The sequence below is a fragment of the Phyllobates terribilis genome, unplaced genomic scaffold (assembly GCF_046119375.1).
Source record: "Phyllobates terribilis strain yellow unplaced genomic scaffold, ASM4611937v1 Scaffold_7__3_contigs__length_470593459, whole genome shotgun sequence".
In the NCBI taxonomy this organism is placed as follows: domain Eukaryota; kingdom Metazoa; phylum Chordata; class Amphibia; order Anura; family Dendrobatidae; genus Phyllobates; species Phyllobates terribilis.
This window is the reverse complement of record NW_027362767.1, coordinates 239,694,635-239,719,211: the sequence shown is the minus strand read 5'-3', so window position 1 is coordinate 239,719,211 and position 24,577 is coordinate 239,694,635. Positions and strand designations below refer to the sequence as shown.

The 24,577-nt window shown below is 47.2% G+C and overlaps 1 protein-coding gene across 1 annotated transcript; it reads left to right on the top strand.

Moving 5' to 3' along the window:
- The first annotated feature begins 13,304 nt into the window (after positions 1-13,304).
- CCNQ (cyclin Q) lies at positions 13,305-20,926 on the top strand. The gene is made up of 6 exons (XM_073639938.1): positions 13,305-13,439; positions 14,213-14,302; positions 15,660-15,843; positions 16,040-16,172; positions 16,566-16,793; positions 19,579-20,926. Exons 2-6 carry the CDS (start codon positions 14,215-14,217, stop codon positions 19,666-19,668), a joined length of 723 nt encoding a protein of 240 aa, XP_073496039.1. The 5' UTR covers positions 13,305-13,439; positions 14,213-14,214; the 3' UTR covers positions 19,669-20,926.
- Positions 20,927-24,577: the final 3,651 nt, after the last annotated feature.

Genomic DNA, 24,577 nt, shown 5'->3' with positions numbered 1-24,577 from the left:
TTTATTTATGGGTACAATATATACCGGTATATAAATATATATATATTTTTATTATTTTGTGATTTTTTTTTTTTTAAAAATATATTTTTACAGCTATTTTTTTACTTTTTCTTTTTCACTTAGTCCCACTATGGGACTTTCCCTCTCTGCAGTCTGATCGCTGCTATAAGGCATAGCAGTGGAGGATTACTGCCATACATTGTATCCTGTCAGTCCTGCAGACACAAGATAGTTAGATCATGCACTGCGCATGATCTAACTACCTTGCTAGTGCCTGGTGACCGCATGACGACATCGCGTCACCATGGCAACGATCGGGACCCCGCGATGACGTTGCAGGATCTCCGATCCAAGAGCAGAGGGGCTTCTGTCCCTCTGCTTGCTCGTTAAATGCTGCGATCGCAGCATTTAGGGGGTTAAAGAGCCGGAGCGGTGCAGGCACCACTTCTGGAACTGAGTGCCGGTTGTCAGCTGTCAGAATCAGCCCCTTTTTAAATTAAGTACTTCCCTTTGTAAAATAAAAATAATAGATACTAACCTTGCACACCAGCAAAGTGGTTCCCGGGGCTTGCATGACATTGTTATGAGCCCTAAAGCCAATCACTGACAGCTACTGGGCTGCTAAAATTTCCACTTGTTCAACAATGGTCCGAGGGAAGTAGGAGCGCAGCTGTGATGCTTCTGGATTCGAAACCTTGATTCCGTGTGGCGTCTCTTTCAGCTGAGCCACAGCAGATACACCTTTTCTTTGTATGTTTTAGTTCTGTTATCTTTGTTTCTGTCGGTTTTGGGTAACAGGTGTTTTTTATTTACTCTGTTTGTCTGCCCTATCACCTTTCGGGTGCAGCCTTAAATACATTGCCCTATTGGTGTTCTATGGTTTGCATGTTCCCTGTGTGAATGTGCTTTGGCAGTCATAACAGCAGCCATATGGTTCCAAAGATATGGGCCTTTTTAGTTTTTGCTCACTTTTATAGTCTTTACTAAGGGAGAGTGGCTTATAGAGTAATTATGCAAAGCAGTCTAAAACATGCCCAAGAGGATCCTGTGAGCCACGCCCCCTTGTTAAAGAGCATAAAAATTGGTAGTAAAAAAAAAGGACCATATCTCTGGAACCTTTTGACAGATTTTTAAAAGGCAAAAAATGGAATACAAAGGGGAGCGATGGGAATGAAAAAAAGAGCAAAATCTGGCCACTTCTGACCTGGTTGGCAGGCCCTCTTTAAAGAAGAAGACAGATCAGTGATGGGCAGTCATTGATTAGGATGGGGTGCTAGATTTAGATACGTCTTTAAATAACAGGCCCATATGTGTCGTCTTTTTATATTTTTCCACTACAACTTTTCCTATTAAAGTAATATAATGCTAGTTCCCAATGGGATTGGAATGGCCAACTAGAGGACCCCGCAGTCAGCACAGGCTCAAAAGCATTAACGGCAGCACAAAACACCCCCGCTGGAGCAGACTATGGGCAATCACTTACCACTAGGGTCTATTTCTTATGGGTTAATTCACAAATCACCTATTAGCCCTCATTCATGATCAGTCTGAGCTTTGGCAGTTGGCGACAAATATAGAACAATTTCCTGTAAATAATAACCGTGATTCTTCTTCTTCTTATATCGCCAGGCATATTATACAGCACTCTGCTGAGAACGTTCATTCATTCACTTCTATTCTTGCCTGAGTGCAGATTGCTTTGTAATTTTCCTACCGCGGGCACAAGTATACAAGTATACACATTAAGGCCAATTTTGTCAGATGGTAATTAACCTGCCAGTATGTTTGTGTGGGAGGAAACGGAAGCACCAAGAGGAAACCTACATGGAAGTATATGCTAAGTGACTGGATTAGAGCTCACAAGCACAGTGCGGAGAGGAGGAAAAATAACCCTTGTGTCACTGCTGAAAAGTGCCTGATTTTTCCTGAAGGGGGCGCTCTTTGGGGCCTGTCAGTTTATTGTTAACATGGGCAAAGCCATAGCTATAGGCAATCTTCTACTTGGGGCAAAGATTCAGATCGCTACCTTAGCCTTGCTTCCAAACTCAATGGCCATCGCAGAAAGGCTTGTTGGTCCCTCCGTTGTTGGTAACCTCCTAGCTAACTCGGAGGAAGGACTCCATCCAAAATGCATTTATCAAGATCGCTTTGCAAAACCCCTATCCCCTTAACCAATTACGATTAAGTAGAAATACCTAATACTTAAGTGTGCAGGACTCAAGGTTGTATTGAATTGGGTTTGCCATGGACACTTCCACCAAGAGGTCTCACGAGGAACTGATGTCTCACCCAAGGACTCTTGTATTTTCGGTCACCGTATTGTAAAGTGATGCTCTTCAGTCTGGACAGAAAAGCTTTACCTGGGCCTATGACTTAATTGCATGGGGTATATAAAGCAGTAAGGGTCCCATAGCAAAACCAAAATGGTGCCCTTTGGTGGTGCCACTTCATGCTCTCATAACCCAACATCCAAAAACAAGAGAGAACTAAAGCCTTAAACTTGTTGCCCCAAATTATCTCTCCATCACTTGTAGGAGAATACAGCCGCCTGACGCTCCAGGTAATCAGCCGATCACCAAGGGTTCTGTGTGATGCTGAGTTACTACTCACGGACAAGCTGTGAGGCAGGATAGTCAAGAGGTCCAGGGTCAGATAACAAAAGAACTCGTCATAAACAGATAAAGGCCTAGTCAGCTCACAGTCTGGGGTCAGAAGGTATCAGATGAAGAAGGTATCAGATCAAGACAGAGGGGCTAGGCAAAAGGATGGTGAAAGGCAAATCCAAGGTCAGACAACAACGATCAGAAAACAGCAACTTACAGCACAGAGCAAAAGCATACCACTTGAGCAGCACTACAACTGGCAAGGTCTGATAATAGCTAGACAGTTAAATAGCCAGGTAATCACCTAGAATGGGTGACACCTTGAAGACCCTGCAGGCCTGGCCAGATTGGGAAGCTGGGCTGTCAATCACAATTACGACAGACCAGCATACACCTGCTTCAGATTCTGATTGGGCTGTCACTCACAACACTGACAGCTCTGTACGGCCCTATCCAAAAGAGCGTCTGTCACTCACAGCATGGTGGAATCGTGACATTCTGCTTCTACAACTTATCAGATATTAAAACCAAGGTTGCAATGAGTCCACCGTAGCGGGAGCCACACTCTGAGATGTTTTCCATTCTAGATATGGTGCAATATTGCAGACCTTTTTATATAGTTATATGACAAGCATGCCAATCAGGAGTCCATCATACTCGTAGTCATCTGTAACAGAGCATCCTGGCCACCCAATTCCATTTATATGGCTTAAAAATGAGATGAACAGGAGAGTCTCCGCTGCTGTGACCTGGAGCTGGATAACAGTATGTGGAATAGGTCTTCTATAGGTCGGCAGCGGAGCCTCTCCTGCACATGCTCACAGGATCTGGTCCTATTAACATTCATTAACATGGGTATGTCAATGTAGTTCGCTATTATGATTACCTCACTAGATTAAAAAAAATGAAACCTTTTTAAACTAAAGGTGTTGATCCTTCTTTCCTTCGTTCCACCTTCATTCGAAGCTTCCTTCCTCTTTCCTTCGTTCTGCCTTCCTTCAAAACTACCTTCCTCTTTCCTTTGTTCCACCTTCCTTCCTCTTTCCTTTGAAGCTTCCTTCCTTCCTCTTTTCTTTGTTCCACCTTCCTTCATCTTTCCTTTGAAGCTTCCTTCCTTCCTCTTTCTTTCATTCCACCTTCCTGTCACGCAAGGTGTGGGAAAGACTTAGTGCAACACAAAGGGAAGAGGGAAGGAAGCCTAGACTCTAGGGAAAGGGGGGAGTGGAGACCTCCTGGCTGATAGAATATCATCCTGTCTCCACTAACGTTCCTATATTGGTTTTTCACCAATCGCCGCACGTGTTCCTCGCCCTGTCTTTCCCTGGCGTTTGGCCCTGGCTAGGGAAGGAAGGGGATGAGCGCTAGTCGATCCCCACTGAACACTATAGACAACAGGGGAGGAAAAACAAGGGAAAATTGCTTAGCTTATGACCACTCCAGACAAATGAGCACACGTCCTCAAGTACCAGAGAGGAAGAAGTGCTGCTCTCACTCAAGCCTTCACAAGGAGTAATGAATACCGCCAGCACCACCCTCTGGCAGACAGCAGGCATTTATACACCCAGGCCATGGTGTTAATTAGCCAGAGGAAGGTAGCCGCTGGGTCCTAGAGACAGCCTCTAAGAAGGTGTCTGTAATGCCAAACGTAGAGATCTCCTGCAACCAACTGCAGGGCAACTGTCTGTCACTTCTGACACACCCGTGATACTTCCTTCCTTCTTTCCACCTTCCTTCCTCTTTCCTTCCTTCCTTCTAAGCTTCCTTACTTCCTCTTTCCTTCGTTCCTCTTTCTTTCATTCCACCTTCCTTCCTTCCTTTGAAGTTTCCTTCCGCTTTTCTTTGTTCCACATTCCTTCCTTTTCCCCTCCGTCCTTCGAAACTTTCTTCCTCTTTCTTTCGCTCCACCTTCCTTCCTTTTTCCTTCCTTCGAAGCTTCCTTTCTCTTTTCTTTGTTCCAGCTTCCTTCCTTCCTCTTTCCTTCTTTCTACCTTCCTTCCTTCAAGAACTTCTTTAATGGATGATATCCCAATTAATTCATTTATCCACAGGATAGAAGATAAAAGTAGAATCACTGAGGGTCCAACCAATAGTAACTCCCCCCACTCCTTAGTCCATACAAGTGTAGAGCGAGGCCGCACCCACTGACCAGCAATATGTATAACTCGTATATACCCTCTGTTCCCGGGTCTGAACCTGGCGAATCCTTGCAGTGCACAGTGCTTGACCTGGGGGGATTCATAAGTCTGAAATCACATAGAGTGACTGCAGACTTTTTAGTTTGGACTGGACAACCCCTTTAAGGGTGTTTTATAGTATTGGCCTTCTCATATGAGCCAAGGGATCTTTTGGGCTGCCCAAGGCAACTGCAACCTCTGCACCCATTATAGTTACACCATTGTCAGTGGGGTGATCCACCAATGATCATGCATTTATCACCGATTCTGGAACTGAGGTATTTAGAAAAAAGACCCCTTTGAAGGGTTATTCTTATCTTCATATATGCATATATTCGGATAGTGCTTATAAAAACAAGCACTTTTGCAATTCACTACTTATCAAAATTTGCAGCCGTTATTGAGATATTAACACTTATTTTATTTACAACTTGTTGCCTAAGAGACCGACCACCGCTGCTGTCTAGCTTATAAGCACTGCGCTGAAGATGGTTGGGATTAGAAGGTAACAGCATGCTGGCCCAGCTTCAAATCAGTGCTTATGGCTCAGGAGAAGAGACCTTATAAGCACTGTGTAGGTTCTGCTGTCTAGCAGCAGTGGTCGGTCTCCAAGGCAACGAGCTGTAAACAAAAGAAAAGTGTTAATATATCAATAACGGCTGAGAATTTTAATAAGCAGTAAATTACAAAATTGCTTTGATTTACAAGCTCTATCTAACAAAATCCATTTATGAAAATTAGAAATAATCCCTTTAAATAAGAAGAGGCCCTGTTACTGCGGTTAGGAATGACAACCGCCGCCATATTGCTTGACGGGCAGAGAGGATATGACTGATTAAGACTTTCAACAACGTGACATAAGAGACGAACTCAAGGACCGTCTGTTGGAAGTGCACTTCATCATCACGCTTAGACTTAGTCGTGATCAACACATGAAGATCAAACTCATGGTTCAAAGCGAGAAGGTCCTTCAAGCGGTGGTCTCGTCTCTTGCCACATAGCTACTTGTGTGCAGCGCTCGGCCCACCCGCACAGCCTGCAAGCACCCGCTAAGACTATTTCATATCAGCAGCCATCTGCTGTGCTGATTCAGGACAGTAAAGACGAGCTTTTGTTCTGGAGCCATTAAGAGCTTCCTGGTATTATCAGCCCTGCGTCCGGCCAAGTGCACTTCAGTTATAATCCCCTTCCTCCAGCAGGGACAGATAAGAGGGTGGAGGAGAGGGGGCGCAGAGAAGAATGGGATGTTTGCAAAAAAACAGAGTTCAAGGCTGATGGGGACAAACAGGACAAGCTGAAGTTGTCTGAAATCTCAGCTCCGGGCACTGACTGACCACTCACAACCCGCGGCACAATGCACAAAGGCCGGCCTGGCACAGGGCACACACAATGGCGGGCACACACGGCAGGGATGTTTTCCTCGGCATTCAGAAAAAAAAGTCAATAAGACAGCGGACATAAAATAGTAAAGAAACAACAATACCGGAAAAGTAATAATCTACACATAATACATTCCACGTATAATGTGCCCCCTATAGGGAGCTCCATATATAACAAGACCACAGGTCACAAAAGGTGGCTATAGATATTATTATGAGGTTCTGCAGCAGCTGAGGATATTATGAAGTTCTGCAGCAGCTGAGGATATTATGAGGTTCTGCAGCAGCTGAGGTGTATGATGAGGTTCTGCAGCAGCTGAGATGTATTATGAGGTTCTGCAGCAGCTGAGGTGTATTATGAGGTTCTAAAACAACTGTGGTGTATGATAAGGTTCTGCAGCAGCTGAGGTGTATGATAAGGTTCTAAAGCAGCTGTGGTGTATTAGGAGGTTCCTCAGCAGCTGAAGTGTATGATGAGGTTCTGCAGCAGCTGAGGTGTAATATGAGGTTGTGCAGCAGCTGAGGTGTATTATGGTCTTCTGCAGCAACTGAGTATTATGAGGTTCTGCAGCAGCTGAGGTGTACTATGATGTTCTGCAGCAGCTGAGGTGTATTATGAGGTTCTGCAGTAGCTGAGCTGTATTATGAGGTTCTGCAGCAGCTGAGGTGTATTATGATGTTCTGCAGCAGCTGAGGTGTATTAGGAGGTTCTGCAGCAGCTGAGGTGTATTAGGAGGTTCTGCAGCAGCTGAGGTGTATTAGGAGGTTTTGCAGCAGCTGAGGTGTACTATGATGTTCTGCAGCTGCTGAGGTGTATTATGATGTTCCGCAGCAGCTGAGCTGTATTATGAGGTTCTGCAGCAGCTGAGGTGTATTATGAGGTTCTGCAGCAGCTGAGGTGTATTAGGAGGTTCTGCAGCAGCTCAGGTGTATTATGAGCTTCTGCAGCAGCTGAGTATTATGAGTTTCTGCAGCTGCTGAGGTGTATTATGATGTTCTGCAGCAGCTGAGCAGTATTATGAGGTTCTGCAGCAGCTGAGGTGTACTATGAGGTTCTGCAGCAGCTGAGGAGTATTATGAGGTTCTGCAGCAGCTGAGGTGTATTTTAATGTTCTGCAGCAGCTGAGGTGTATTAGGAGCTTCTGCAGCAGCTGAGGTGTATTAGGAGCTTCTGCAGCAGCTGAGGTGTATTACGAGATTCTGCAGCAGCTGAGCTGTATTATGATGTTCTGCAGCAGCTGAGGTGTACTATGAGGTTCTGCAGCAGCTGAGGTGTATTAGGAGGTTCTGCAGCAGCTGAGGTGTATTCGGAGCTTCTGCAGCAGCTGCGGTGTATTATGATGTTCGGTAGCGGCTGAGGAGTATTATGAGGTTCTGCAGCAGCTGAGGTGCATTATGATGTTCTACAGCAGCTAGATGTATTAGGAGGTTCTGCAGCAGCTGAGATGTATTATGAGGTTCTGCAGCAGCTGAGATGTATTATGAGGTTCTGCAGCAGCTGAGATGTGTGGTCTATGAGCAGAGTTTGAGCTTACAGATCAGATCACTGGAATATAGCACAGAATGTAATGGGAACGGCCGGGACGTCTGGACGACATATGGAGTCTTCCTGGAAACTGGAAGGATGGAAGCAATTTCCGAGCTGATGAACCTTTCATTAAATCACGAGATGGATGATGACATGAACCATTCGCCATAGAGCAATGAGGATTGTGGATTTGTAATGTGCGGGGTGATCAGCAGCGGCATCCTGGGGTCACATACATTGTCCAGAAACAGAAGAAGCTTAGAACCCAAATCCCTTATTAATAATATGTACAGTCTGCCCATAGGGGCCGCCCAGCTGTCCGCAGTCCCTCTCCCTATTGCTTTACTTTTGTGAGGTCCTGACTGTTTTTGCTCGCTGCACGGCTCTACATTTTTTTTTTTATTAAATACATGTATTTGTGGCTAAAAATCTTTTTCTTCGTTAGGTTTTATTAAAAATTCTGCACCGTTTGCTTTCTGTAGCCTCTGCATTGCCCTGTTGCTGGCTTCAGAATGAGTAAACTTAGAATCTGTCAGTGAGCTCCTTCTGACTGGCTTATAGGAAGATTTAATAAGATATATATATATATATATTTTTTACATTTTTTTGATCTTCCAAGAAGGGGCTTGAACTGGCGCACATGTAGAATACTCTGCAATACTCTGATAATGCAGTGTATCGTCCTGCTATGAAGCCCAGCCATAGACTTATGACATACTGTAGGTCAGGTGTACAAACTTAGCAGTCACGGGGGGCTTCTATTTGACCCCTCATTGCAATGACAAGGTCATAGCTGCCCCATTTCCAACCTAAGTGCCGCAGTCACAACTGATCTGCCAGGTCGGGTCACATCAGTTAGATACAGGTGCCAGTGGTACACAACTGGCACTCGCGCTGTATAGAGAAGGCTCAGCTCCTGAGTCTGCACCACACATTCATCACGCACATCCCTAAAGTATTCTGCACTCATCAGATATATCATCAGTCCACATCTGCTTTCGAGAAAGCTGGCTGACCATCAATATGCATATTTGACAGCTTTTCAGAACACACATTGGGAAGATTCTAAAAAGTGATGCAAGAGGTTTTTTTTACCTTATTTCCCATCTATTTATGTAGGGCGCACCCCCAACATTTTATGTATAACTCCCCTTCATCACACTCCAAAATGAATATAGACCCCCTATATAAACACATAACCTATTCTAGAACCCCTAAAATTAATACAGACCCCACACCAGACTTCCTAAAGAAGTACAGACCCCTAATATACGACCCAGACCCTCTAAATAAATTCAGAACTCAGACCCGACTGACCAAACTAACACAGACCTTAGGTCAGATCCCCTAAAGTAATATAGACCCCAGACCAGTCCCCTTAAAGTAGTACAGAATCCAAACCAGACCCCCTAAATGCAGACCCCAGACCTTCTAAATAAATATAGACCTCAGACCCGACTTCCGAAACGAATACAGTCCACTGACCAGATGCTCTAAACTAATAGAGATACAGACCCCCTAAATAAACACAGTCTCCCCAAAAATCCTCCTGAGTAAAAATAGAACCTAAACCAGACCCCCAAGAATTAATAAAAACCACAGACCAGGCACTCTAACTACAGACGCAGATTTGAACCCATTAACTAATAAAGACTCCACCAGACACCCTAAACTCAGGGAGATCCAAGACTTCACCCCTTAAATACAGACCCAAACAGGACCGGACTAAATAAAGACAGACCCGAGACTTGCTAAATAAATATAGAACCAAGACCTAAACCCCTTTAGTAATACAGGTCCCATACCAACCCCCCTAAAATATAACACAGACCTGAAAACCAGACTCCTTACAGATTCAGACTCCCTAAATGCATACAGACCTTAGCCCAGACGTCATAAACTAATAGAGACCCCAGACCAGTCCCCCTATAGTAAAATAGCCACTATACCTCAACCACCAAATAGAGACCCAGACCAGGCCCCCCACGTAATTAAAAAGCTCCTAAACAAATACCTTCCCAAGAAAAGGCACCTTGAAAAAATACAGACCCAAACCAGACCACCTAATAGAGACCCAAGATCAGGCCCCCTAATAAATGGAGATCCAAGACCTGACCACCTAATAAATAACCAAGACTTGACCACCTAATAGAGACCCAAGATCAGGCCCCCTAATAAATGGAGACCCAAGACCTGACCACCTAATAAATGGAGACCCAAGACCAGACCCCCTAATAAATGGAGACCCAAGACCAGACCCCCTAATAAATGGAGACCCAAGACAAGACCCCCTAATAGAGAACAAAGACCAGGCTCTCAATACAGACCTTAGACCGGATCACCTGATAAATACAGACCCCTGACCTTAGTGTATATACTCGCCTTTCCTCATTGCTGGACTTTGTACTCCTCTCCGCTCCTGGGTGGCACCACAGACCGTGTCCTGGTGGCTGTGCTGACTCTTTTGTCGGTGGAGCCGCCCAGGAGTGAAGAGGATTACTAGGTTCAGGAGCAGAGTGGAGTGAAGCATGGCCTGGGAGGTTTGTCTGCTCTTCTCAGGAGTTTTTCCTTTTTGTAGGAGTCCCCTGGACCTTCCATGACAATATGGCCGCCATCAGAGCTCCCGCACATGCCTCTCTTTAAAGGCAGACTTTCCATTTAGGACTGAGGCCATGACAGTTGTCCCACAGCTGATGTGGACATTTCAGTGACATATTTCCTTACTTTTCTGGGAAATGCTCTTTAAGCTGCCTACATGTCCACAGACGTCTATCAGTGACTGGGGCCATTGTGTCCACAGCGATGCCCTGGGCAGTTCCTATATCGGATGGCAGTCACAACAGCCCCATTGTCTGTGCAGAACAGGCCAGTCTGATTCATTGGGACAACGCTCGGACACATCGCTCACTACTACTACAACAATGGCCCTCTTGACTGAGATAACACTATGTACAGGGGGGGGGGTCACTTACTTGTATAAAAAAGGGTGTACATACTTCACAGCAGTTCACAATCATCATGGAACCAAAAGCCAAAAATATCATGACAGGAAATTTTCTGAAATGAGTCTAATTCTGCGTTGGGATAAGAAGTTACAACTATTGGCAGCCATTTTGTGCTATATGGAGCCCTGTCTTTGGTCAGCTGGTCACCCCCCTATACATGAATTATACGCGGCCACTTAGGATCTAAGCTTGCTCCATACGGCTGTGTTGTACAGCCAGCATCTGCGATCACAGCTAGCCCAGTTTAACCCCTTAAGATGCCGCTATCCATTGTGACAGTGGCATCTTAAGGGGTGGTTGGAAATGTGTCATGGCCGACAATGGCCTACTGAAGATCGCCGTGTCTGCCACGCCTTCATAGGAGTGTAGAAGGGGGGCAAATATAAGCACTGGACGTCGCCATATAAAGCATGGTGGACACTCTCTCTCCCCCAACTCTATGAGTAAAGTTAGGCTATGGAGGATCCCAAACTAGTTGTAAGGGTCCTGGCGCCATAGATGAATGCCGCCATTGTGTGTGAGTGGTAGAGCCGATACCAGATGCCCCGGGGACAAAGTGGGACAAGGGTGATGGTCACGCTACAATGGCCCCCACAAAAGATAAGTCAAGTGGGAGGAGCATGAGTCTTCCTCCACTGCAGAAGAGGACGGCCATTGCAACAGAGGGGGCTCAAATTACAGAGGATTGCGCCCCCTCTGCCAATATGTTATTAACCATTCGTGGTGGTAAGGCCTGTTGTGTGGGGACGGTGGGAGGGTAAATAATAATGCAAATGGCCGGCCTAGGGAGGCAGAAAATGGAGGCACCTTGTTACTTCCCATCTGGGGGGCTTCTCCTATAACTGATTCACCAATGCTGCTGCCGCCGGTGGCAGATGGGGTCGTTCTTGTCGCCCACCTTTCTGGCAGTGACATTGAGAGCTAAGTTTAGAATCACCCAGTAACAAAAAAAAAAGAAAAATGCTTCAATTCACAGTCAAGCGGGCGGGGAGGACGGGATGAGCAATGCTTCGTGCTCTGTAACCATGCGGCATCTGCACCGCCATGGCAACCGGAGGAAAAGGAGAGAATATTTCGGGAATACAGCAGTGCCGTGTGCGGGCTCACCGCCGAGAGATACGGGGGCATCGCAGCCAATCTGTTACCAAGAGCATTGATAAAGTTGGAAAAAAAATTGTGTTGTGCAGGGCAGGCAGGCATGGCCATCCTAGGGATAAATCACCGCTGCGGGGACAGGATTCCTTGTGGATTTTTGTATAATGAGGGGACGACACGCCACCTGGTGGTACTGCAGGGTATTGCAAAATATGCACTTAACCCCTTGGTGATATCTGCCATAGATTTACAGCGGACAGGCGCACTTTCTGTATAGAGCGGTCATTACAGACATTACAAACATAGCTCAGCTGAACACACATTACAAGCACAGCTCTGCTGCACATTACACACACACACTTCTGCAGCACATTACACACACAGCTCTGCACCACACACATTACACACACAGCTCTGCTGTACATTACACACAGAGCTCTGCAGCACGTTGCGCACGCAGCTCTGCAGCACGTTGCGCACGCAGCTCTGCAGCACGTTGCGCACGCAGCTCTGCAGCACGTTGCGCAAACAGCTCTGCAGCACGTTGCACAAACAGCTCTGCAGCACAATACACACACAGCTCTGCAGCACATTACACACACAGCTCTGTAGCACATTACACACACATAGTTTTGCAGTACATTACACACACAGCTCTGCAGCACAATACACACACAGCTCTGCAGCACATTACGCACGCAGCTCTGCAGCACATTACACACGCAGCTCTGTAGCACATTACACACACATAGTTTTGCAGTACATTACACACACAGCTCTGCAGCACAATACACACACAGCTCTGCAGCACATTACGCACGCAGCTCTGCAGCACATTACACACAGCTCTGCAGCACATTACACACACATAGTTTTGCAGTACATTACACACACAGCTCTGCAGCACAATACACACACAGCTCTGCAGCACATTACGCACGCAGCTCTGCAGCACATTACACACACACAGCTCTGCAGCACATTACACATACAGTTGTGCAGTACATTACACACACAGCTCTGCTGCACGTTACACACACAGCTCTGCAGCACGTTGCACAAACAGCTCTGCAGCACAATACACACACAGCTCTGCAGCACATTACACACACATAGTTTTGCAGTACATTACACACACAGCTCTGCAGCACAATACACACACAGTTCTGCAGCACAATACACACACAGCTCTGCAGCACATTACGCACGCAGCTCTGCAGCACATTACACACAGCTCTGCAGCACATTACACACACACAGCTGTGCAGCACATTACACACATACAATTGTGCAGTACATTACACACACAGCTCTGCAGCACATTGCACACACAGCTCTGCAGCACACTGCACACACAGCTCTGCAGCACAATACACACACACAGCTCTGCAGCACATTGCACACACACAGCTCTGCAGCACATTGCACACACACAGCTCTGCAGCACATTGCACACGCCTACATCCCGCCCACCTCTTATGCAGCCTATGTTGCTCCACCCCCTATACCAAGCTAACTAGCAATAGCCTATACAGCGTCTCTGTCATGTGACCGATCACATGATCGTGACGTCAGCACAGGTCCTTTCTTCTCCCCCTTTTCTCCCATGTGGGGCTCGTCGCTCTGTCAGTGACCCGGCTGCTCCCGCACCTCAGGTACCCGGATATCGCCCTCCTTGCTGCCAGCGCCCGGGTCTGCAGCAGTGCATGCTGGGACTTGCAGTCTCTTCCCATGATACAGTCCTTTCTGTAACCGTACATTATATGTGATGGCACCGGGCCGTGCATGCCGGGAGGTGGCTGCAGCCGCTCCTCTCCTCCCGGGGTCAGTCCTTCTCTCCTCCCGGGGTCAGTCCTTCTCCTCTCCTCCCGGGGTCAGTCCTTCTCCTCTCCTCCCGGGGTCAGTCCTTCTCCTCTCCTCCCGGGGTCAGTCCTTCTCCTCTCCCGGCTCCTTTGCTTCGGGTTATGCTTCCCGGTGTCCTCGTTATTTCTTCCTCCTGCGACTTTCTCACCTTCTTTTTGTTCCGTGTTTACCTCTGATCTTTGTTTCCCTCCTTCCCTTATGGGATAATTTTTCTTATATTTTTCTGGTTCAGAGACGACAAAACTAAAATGTTTTTTTTTTTCATTCGATTTTATTTCCCTTTTGGTAAAATAAGTGATTATTGTGATATTTCTCCATGTCTTAAACCTGCGATCTCTTGTGCAATACTGTAATACAGCCTTAACATTAATACCTGCCCATTATTGTGGCTCTCCGGCCTGTGGCGGCCTGGACTCCGCTCCCGCTGTGACCGGTGCGGCGGATCCGGCTCAGTGCGGCCTCCAAGGGTCGGACATGTCTCTCCATCATCATCGTTCCTTCTGTAACTTTCTTTTTGATCTTTGTACTTTGCTGACTTCTTATTCATTTGTTTCCATCTCTACAGGAATGGAGTCGTCCAGCGCAGCAGCGCCCCCCGAGAAAGACAAAGCTGCAAAAACTCACTTCAGGGTCATAAGATTCATTATGGAGGCTGGTGAGCAGCGCCCCTAGTGGAGGGTTATAGTGTTTGCGGACCCGCTAGTGATATGGTGGCTGTGACTGTGAGGGGGATTTGTACATGTCACTCGCTGATCTTGGGAGGGTTGTGTTGACTGGGGTGTGGGCGGTCCCGGCATAGGTCAAAAAGAGGCCCGCAGGCGGCCAGAGCACCGGAAAAAGAGAGCCGCGGGGGGCACAGGGGGATAAAGAGAGCCGTGGAGGTTAAGAGAGCCGCAGGGGGCACAGGGGACAAAGAGAGCCGCAGAGGTTAAAGAGAGCCGCGGGAGGCACAGGGGACAAAGAGAGCCGTGGGGGGCACAGGGGACCAAGAGAGCCGCGTAGGTTAAAGAGAGCCATGGGAGGCACAGGGGACAAAGAGAGCCGTGGGGGGCATGGGACAAAGAGAGCTGCGGAGGTAAAAGAGGGCTGCAGGGGGCACAGGGGACAAAGAGGGAAGCGGGGGGCAGGGCTGTGGAGTTGGAGTCCATTTTGGTGGAGTCTGAATCGGAGTCCGTATACAATGAACCAACTCCAGCTCCTAAAATATATAATAATTGGGTACAGTAGTTCAATGCAGTTTGTGGGGAATATTTTTTCATAAGAATTTGGGAAAGTTATGAAATGTCCTATAAATGTCTGTCCTATTCCTGATCTAAGGGTCTAGACTTTTAGCTGAGATGAATCTGTGCTACAGTAAATTTATCACTTACACATGAGCCCTGTATGAGGGAGTCGCAGTCATGGAAATTGAGGAGCCTTAGGTTTAAACGGCTTACCGACTCCACAGCCCTGGCTGGGGGCACAGGGGAAGAAGAGAGCTGCGGAGGTAAAAGAGGGACGTGGGCGACACAGGAGAAAAAAAGGCCCGTGGGTGGTCCGGGCACAGGGGAAAAAGAGGGCTGTGGGCAGCTCGGGCACGGGGAAAAAGGGGCCGCAGGGGTAAAAGATAGCTGCGGGCATAGGGGAAAAAGAGGGACGGGTGGGGGGGGGGCACAGTGGAAAAAGGGCCGTGGGCAATACTGGGGAAAAAAAGGGCCGCAGGCTGCCTGGGCTCTGGGGTAAAAAGAGGGCCACGGGCGGACCAGGCACAAGAGAGGGAGAGCTGTGGCGGCTGCTCATACATGGAGGCGCTATGTATATATATTTACACCTCCCCTTTGTTCAAGTCCTGGCTGAACATGACTTGCGTCCCTGCGATGGAGCCGGGTTATGTGTGCGCTCTATGATATGGCGGGGTGACCACTCTTCAGTTTTAACATCACCCCTCACCAGGAGGAAGTGATCAGTGGTGGCGTGATGTGACCACACCCCCCCTCGTCCAGTGTTGCCCCAACCACTGTCCTCTTTTGCAGGGGTGAAGCTCGGGATGCAGTCTATCCCCACAGCTACAGCTTGCACAGTGTACCACAAGTTCTTCCATGAGACGTCGCTGGATGCCTATGACCCGTACCTGGTGGCGATGTCTGCCATCTACCTGGCTGGGAAGGTAGAGGAGCAACATCTCAGAACCAGGGACATCATTAATGTGTGCCACAGGTAAGAAGCCCCTGTATGATCCGTGGGATCTACGTATTTGTTTAACCCTTTAAGGCTCTGTTTACTCCTTGCATCAGCATAAAAGGAGCGGGTGAGATCAGAGGCCATCGGGTGCTCCTTGTGCCCAGTAATGGGCGGGCGAATACTTGGGTAGACATGGAAAGTGCACTGTCTGAAGTTTATTTTCTTTTGACAGGTATCTAAATCCAGGCAGTGACCCCCTTGAAGTTGACGCCAAGTTCTGGGAGCTGCGGGATAGTATTGTGCAGTGTGAATTACTGATGCTCCGGCTCCTCCACTTCCGCGTCTCTTTCATTCATCCACACAAGGTGAGCAAGAAGTAATACAACCTACGGGAGCGCTTTTATTTTTACTGCTGTTTGTGCTGCAGAGCTCTTCTTCCCACCATATTTGGGCCAGATTCACAGTCTGAGTACAGACTGGCTGCGTGTTCTCCTGACCTAAACTTAATTGCCTGATATATAACTGAGGCTGTGGATGACCTGTGGCCAGTCAGGACATTGCAGTCTGTACTCGGACCATGAATGTTGGACGTGCGATAACATCCTTAGTCCAGGAGTCACCTGGCACACCTCATGATATTATAATTGGCAGTGCCAATTGTGGCCTTCTTTAAGGGCACAACGCGGGTAAAGACTGCTGTGTACTCCTAAGACCTGGCGCTTTACCATCTGTCTTCTGTATGTCGTTTTTCCTTGCAGTATTTGTTGCATTATCTGGTGTCTTTAAAGAATTGGATGAACCGGCACAGCTGGGAGCGCACACCTATTGCCACCGCATCCTGGGCTCTTCTCAGGGACAGCTACCATGGGGACATCTGCCTCCGCTACCAGGCGCAACACATAGCTGTGGCCGTGTTACACTTTGCTCTGCAGTGCTACGGGGTGGACGTACCGGGCAACGAGAGCGCAGAAACCGAGTGGTGGAAGGTGAGGACGCTGTAGGTGCCAAGCTTTACCAGGAAGCATTGGTGCTACCAAAAGTATGAAGTGTTGAAGGTCCTGAACATGGCGCACCAGAAACTTTTACCACCTGTCCATGCTGTTTGCTCACTACAGCTCCATTCGTACAGGGGACGTGGGCCTCCTATTCTCGTAATTGGTGGATGACTCAATGATGTGTTTGTAACGCCGTGTTGGTATGAGGTGACTCTGAGGCTTCTCTCTGCCCTGATCCTCATGACGTGTGTGTGTGTGTAGCCATAGACTTGTTCATTTAAGGGATCGGGTTGGGAAGAAGCCAGTGGGGACCTTCCTTGGATTAGTAGTTGTAAAGATCTGAGGTTGTGGGTTGTAAGTAATAACCTAAGCAGGTTAACGATGCAACAATATTTTATTAATCAGAGCCATGGTAATAAAGTAATTCCAGGTTAATGGCCAAAATACAGTTCTCTCAGTCCTTAAATTCCCAATCCAGGTTAAGTAGTTCCACTGGCTTTGTATAAGGCTATACTCACTGTCTCCCAACTTTTGGTTGGCCCACAGATTTTGTATCTCCAGACAGTATAGTCTTTAGCCACAGTCCACGATCCTCTAGACGGCACGTTCAGCAACAGTCCTTTAAGAAAGTTTAAATCCAAACGACATAATCCATAATGGTAACATGTTTTCCCATCCATACTTCAAAGTCCACGGTCTCCATCCTCTGCCTCCAATGTCCTTCCACCCAACTCCTCACTAAAGCATGTGTCTGTTTTCCTCCCTGGGGTCAGCCCCCTCCAAAGCTAGGAAGTCAAGACACCCTCCCCCTTAACCATTCACTTTAAGACTGTGTGCCCACGATGCGTTTTTCAAGCGTTTCCGCAGCGGCAATTCTGCTGCAGAAACTTAAAAGACGCTTGGTAGAAGGTCTGCCATGTTCCCCAATGATAATCCGCATGTGCTGTGCACATGCTGCGGAAATTTCCGCTGCGGATTATCATTGCGGAAAAATACGCAGCACTATCAATTGTTTTGCGGCAGCGCTGCGTTTTCGCCGCCATTGACTTGCATTGGAACGCATGGAATCCGCATCACTGCATCTGTACATGCGGAATCCATGCGTTTCAATGTGCGGATGGCGCCGGGTCTGGAGAAGAGGAGACTCTCCTCCGGACCTGGGTACCATATAACCTGTAAAAAAAAATAAACATTATATTTACCTTCTGATGGCCCCCGGTGTGCTTGTCTTGGCTTGCCGGCAGATTGCGGTGGACTCAAGGACCGGCCATGACGTCATTTAGTCATGTGACGGGTCACGCGACCGCTGACGTTGGCAGGTCCTTTAGTGTACCGCGAGCTGCCGGCAAGCCGAGACGCATCGAATAAAGACTCTGGGGGACATCAGAAGGTAAGTATATATTTATTTTTTTACCATTCTTTATGGTCACACTATATAAATCCATACCGTTTGCATGGATTTATATAGTGTGACCAAGTTGTCAAGCACTTTCCAAGTGATGCTAAAATCGTTTGGAAAGCGCTTGACAACCCGCATGTCCCTGGCAGGAAAAACGCATGTACAATCCGCATGTACAATCCGCATGTACAATCCGCATGTACAATCCACATGTACAATCCGCATGCGTTTTTTCTGCCAGGGAGAGCAGAAACTCTCAGGAAAAAATCCGGAGCATTTCTGCATTGTGGGCACATAGCCTAACATGAGACTGCATATAAGACCTCCTGTGGTGACGGCTCTTCTGCATCCACTCTTTCCTTCTACATAAGGGGTCTGTTGGCTGAAAAAACAATGGCTCTAGGCCCCTGAGATAAGGTCACTGAATGGAATGGATACCTGAGATTGAACTGATGAGCAAACAAATTTCTAACAAAACACAAAAATAAGATCAACGAAAATGGGTGCTCAGTGCTGGAAAAGTATTTAGTAAGTGGCCAGGTCCTCACAGTAGTCATCCCAGGCACTTTGCCGCCAGCCATCATTTCAATGCAAGTGTCCTCTGAAAAGCCTCAATGCTTCAGAGTAACGCCTGCTCCGCTGTGACAAGCCAGCGTCTGACTGATGCTGCCTGCGGCTGGGGCGCTGCGTACATCAGCTGACAGGTTCCCTTTATGTTAAGTAATATAGACAGAGCTGCCTATACATCACCCATAGGGACCCTCACCCAGCTGTTCTTATATACAGTGTACTTCCATGCAACCCCCCCCCCCTTTTTTTTTTTCATACTTCATATTGAATTTCACTCTGCTTCTTTCTCCACTATGCTCTGCTATGAATCCCATGATGCATCAGAACAGCATCCCATGACCAGCAAGAGCCAGTCGCAAGGGATTGCTGTCATTATTCTTCCTTCTATATTCTCTTAAATACACTAAAAGATTATCAGTATACAGTCAGGGAAACTGATCTGTGAACTCCTATATTACAACTGCGTGACAGGAGCTGTGCAGTCATCATCATTACCCTAGATCGTAGCTTCTGTCCCCCCTACTGTGGAGAACTTCAGTGGTACAGTCGATGGAGTTACATCACACAGGACAGTATGGTGACCCCCCCCCCCCTTCACAGAACATAACGTGGGTCACCATGTGATCACATCAGCTAACAGAAGAGAAGTATATACTGAATTTCCAGATAGAAAGGGACAACTACAAAATTAGCTGAATTATTTATAATATGGGGCATAGTGACAGAATAGAGTAAATAAACAAAAAAACTGGAGTGCTACCCTAAAAGGCTGATTTATTTTTTTTTCCCCTTTGTCCCATCTCTTAGGTATTTAGTGAAGACCTTACCAGGGAGACCATAAACTGTATAATATCTGAGCTGATTCACGTATATACCATGGATACGGAGATACCCTGACCTCTGAGGTTTGTTTTCCTACCATTTGATCTAATGGGACCTGAATGAACTCTGTTCCTTAAAGGGATCTTCCGGAGCACGGATGCCTGGTGTGGGTTTAATCCCCAAATTTCCGATATGGCTGCCGTGATCATGTTCTCCAGGTAGTCACTCCCAGAGGGATAACATGGAAGATGTTGCTGCTTTACAGTTGGCATCAGAGGGTTGCCGGTTCCCCCGCAGGGGCCCAGTATGGGGGTCATAGAAGCTTTAAAAGCAGCTTGTCCGGCACCATGTGTCCATCTGGATTATAATATGGTCTATCAGTAGAGACATTGACATGAGGCGTGAAACATAAGGAACATGACCTGCACATTGCGCCACGTCACCTTATGTGTCCATCATGGTATAATGATATCGTACCACCCCTGCTACATACAGACGAGGGACAGGACCCCCAGCACCGCTCTCTGCAGATGGGCGGCTCTTCCTTCTGGTTTAGCTAAAATCAGTCAAATCCGTTTAAAGGGTCACCACCTCCGGTAGGTGGCAGTAGAGAGCCAGCTTTCTTTCTTCTAGAGGAGAGTTCATTTGCATACCTTATTTCCCAGGGAGCATTGCCTGACCTATAAAGTCTCATTGAGGAGAGACTGGGACCGTCCTGGAACAGCGGCCGCTCAGTTATGTCATTAGGATGAAGCACAGGTGCAATGCAAACTCTGGTATTTTCATTCACTTAATATATGTGCATTGTTAATTAAAGGGGTGTTTTCATTTTCCAAAATTGTGTCCTATTGCTAGGATCTTTCATCACGTTCTGATTGGGGAGCCCTGTGGTTAGATCTCCCGCCCCACCTGGGGGTATAACACCCGTATTATCAGATCACATGGCCGCTATGGGACCCGTCAGCAGGAGGGGGCGGGGCCTGGGCTGATTGGCACCGCCCCCCACTTCTGCCAAGAATTTTTAATTTCAGCGTATCTGCATTCTTCGCTTCCGTCTCACCATTCTGCCGGTGTGACTGAGGTCCGAGTCTCCTCGCAGCAGTACTGACATTATTACATTGTGCCTGCTGCACTGGGCCTCAGTCCACACAATTTACACTACTGCACCCAGCAATTGCTAAGTTCATACAACTCTTAAAAGACAATTTTTCAGATGTATTGACTTTTTGTAGAAATTCAGTGACTCCCGCATTTTACCATTCCTCTGTTATGTGTCCTGGAAATGATTTAATAAAGTGTCACCATTTGTTCTCCTGTGGTGGTGATAATTGTATACTGTGGTATATTGTGTATCATGGAGAAGACAGGACTCCGCAATAGAAGACCCGACTCCTGTCAGCTAAGGAAATGGAGACTACAATGGACGCAGGCTATGTGACAGGATAACCCTGGCCCGGGGCGATCAGCCTAGATTTCTGATGGGTCAGAATATGGCGTTCTCTGTGGATCCGTCCTCCGTGGGGTCAGTGCTTCAGGATCATCCTGGCAGAGTTGTTGTTTTGGTTCTGGATGTTCTAGATTACAATAGTGCGGTTCCCCTTATTGTATGTTCCGAAATAGGATTTGGGGCTGAGCTGCAGTTCCAGACTTAACCAGTGTGCACTAGTGGCGCTATTTCTGCAATAATATACTAACCATTTTACTATCAAGTAAGTGTAATTTCTAAATGCCGCAGCTAAGACCATTGTTCACCTAAATCACCTTATACTGTTCAAAATGGGGCAATAGGAGGTTATTCCACCAACATGCATGATCTTTGGGGTTCTGACTACTGGGACTCCCCACAGATTAAAGGGTCTTGTACATCCCCTTTGGGACAGAAGAGGTACTGCCCATGAATGACCACTGCTCCACCCACTATATATAGGAGCAGTGGTTACACATGTGCACTAGAGTTCCCAGAGAAGTGATTCAAGTAGTGTAGTGACCCCCCCCCACCCCCCCCTGACCATTTCCCCCACACATATTACGAGGCCCCTGTAGTGCCCCCCCCCTCCTGATAATTTCCCCTACACATATTATGAGCCCTGTAGTGAACCCCCTCCCCTGACAATTTCTCCCACACATATTATGAGCCCCAGTAGTGACCCCCCCCCTGACAATTTCCCCTACACGTTATGAGCCCTGTAGTGCCCCCCCACTGACAATTTCCCCTAAACATATTATGAGGCCCCTGTAGTGACCCCCCCCATGACAATTTCCCCTACACATGAGTCTCCTGTAGTGACCCCCCCATGACAATTTCCCCTACACATATTATGAGTCTCCTGTAGTGACCCCCCCCCATGACAATTTCCCCAACACCCATTGAGTCCCCTATAGTGAACCCCCGTGACAATTTCCCCTACACATATTATTTGTCTCCCGTAGTGAACCCCCCTGACAATTTCCCCAACACCCATTGAGTCCCCTGTAGTGGCCCCCTCTGACAATTTCCCCTACACATGTTATGAGCCCTGTAGTGACCCCCCCCCCCCTGAGAATTTCCCCCATTCACATTATGAGTCTCCTGTAGTGACTCCCCTGACAATTTCCCCCACACACATTGAGGCCCCTGTAGTGACCCCTCCCTAACAATTTTCCCCACACACATTATGAGGCCCTTGTAGTGACCCCCCCCCCCCTAACAATTTCCCCCACACCCCTACAGCCTGTTACAGGTACTGACTGCTTTTCTTTGTCATCTGTCTAGCTTGCCCTGTTCTCCCGCTGCTGTCTGTGCAGTGTGAGGACTGGGGCCCTGTGCAGCCGGCACAGACTAGTGATGTCATCGCGCCCCCTGTGCTGAGCGCAGACACTGGTGAAACAGAGAACCGATGGCTCCCTGCACCTCCATTATACTCTATTGTAACTGCAACCAGGGGAACCAAAAACTCTTAAAATTGAGACACCAGCGATGCCATTCGGTACCGGGCTCCACAGCAGTCGCGTGTTCTGCCATTATAAGCGTACATCTCTGCATAGAAGCATTACCTACATAAATGCAAAGTGCGATAGAACAGGACTAATTTTTTTCCTCTGTTATATTTGCATGAAAGCTAAGGGACTGTTCACACTGAGGTTATTTTAACGCACTGACATTTTTTTAGTGCATTAGGATTTTTTTCATCTTATACCATTTCTATTGAATTTGCCAAATTCTGATCTTTTTTTTAGCTAGAAATGTCTCTAGAACGAATGTTGACTTTTTCCCGCACTGAAATCAATGGCTTATTCAAAGAGTTTTTTTAAACTTTTTTTTGTGTAATTTGGGTCAGAATCCGCTCCAAAACCCAAATAAAAAAAATAAAGAAAACCATACATATGAAATTTGTGGCCTACAGGGCCAGAGTGGAGGACTTATGGACTTATGGGCTTCTGTGACAGCCCAAAAACTGATTTTAACATTTCTGCAAACTTTACTTTAGGCTGCATTCACACTATCCCTTTTTTTACAGCTTATTTGTTTTCAGGAATAAGATAATTAAAAGTATGAAAATGTCTTCAAACACTGCTGTTTGAGATGCTCTGTTTTAGTTTTTTTTTTTTAGATACATTTTTTTTATAGATAAAAATGGCCTAAACACCCCACCACCAAAAATGGCCATTTTTATCTATAAGCTTCACAGTGAGACTTCAATAACTATAGAAGAGCGAATTGATTTAGATGTGAATTGAATTTGTATATAATTTTTAGGAATTTGCTGAAGCTGGCGAATATCTATCTCTAACTCACCACTCCCTCTCTCTGACCATAACCTCCTCACATTCTCTACCCTCCCCTCTCCGGGTGCACAATCCCCACTCCACAAACTCACACACCCTCGCAGAAATCTCAAACACCTTGACCTACACTCTCTCTCTGAATCCCTCCTTCCTCTCACAGACATAAATTCCTTGCACGATGCAGACGTTGCTGCTGCTTCATATAACACCACAATAGCTGCAGCTCTAGACTCGATCGCCCCTCTCACACACACCACACCTCGCACATTCAACAGGCAACCCTGGCACACTAAACTTACCAAAGAACTGCGCCGGGCCTCCAGGGTTGCGGAGCGGAGATGGAAAAGGTCTCACTCCATCGAGCACTTCATCGCATTCAAGCAATCCCTCACTAATTTCAAGTCCGCACTCACTACAGCAAAACAAACCTACTTCTCATCTCTCATATCCTCCCTATCTCACAACCCTAAACAGCTATTTAACACTTTCAACTCTCTCCTTCGTCCCCCAGCACCTCCTCCCTCTTCTCTCATCTCAGCCGACGACTTTGCCTCATTCTTCAAACAGAAGATTGACACCATCAGACAAAACTTTGGCCTAAAGTCCACACAACCCCTCCTCATATCTACTCAACCATCCTCCTCCAAACCCCACTTCTCCACCATTACAGAAGGTCAAGTCTCCTCTTTACTCTCCAAATCACACCTCACCACCTGCGAACTTGACCCAATCCCATCCCACCTCATCACTAACCTCACCTCAGTCTTCATCCCAACCCTAACCCACCTCTTCAATCTATCACTAACAACCGGAGTCTTCCCCTCATGTTTCAAACATGCCGCAATCACACCCATCCTCAAAAAGCCCTCCCTTGACCCTTCCTCTCTGACCAGCTACCGCCCCATATCACTTCTCCCCTTTGCCTCAAAACTTCTAGAACAACATGTCCACCTTGAACTGTCCTCCCACCTCTCCTCCTGCTCCCTCTTCGACCGTCTACAATCTGGCTTCCGACCGCATCACTCGACTGAAACTGCCCTGACCAAAGTCACCAACGACCTACTAAATGCCAAATCCAAGCAACACTACTCCATCCTCCTCCTTCTGGACCTGTCATCTGCCTTTGACACAGTGGACCATTCCCTCTTACTCCAGATTCTCTCATCTCTTGGCATCACGGACTTGGCTCTATCTTGGATCTCCTCATACTTAACAGACA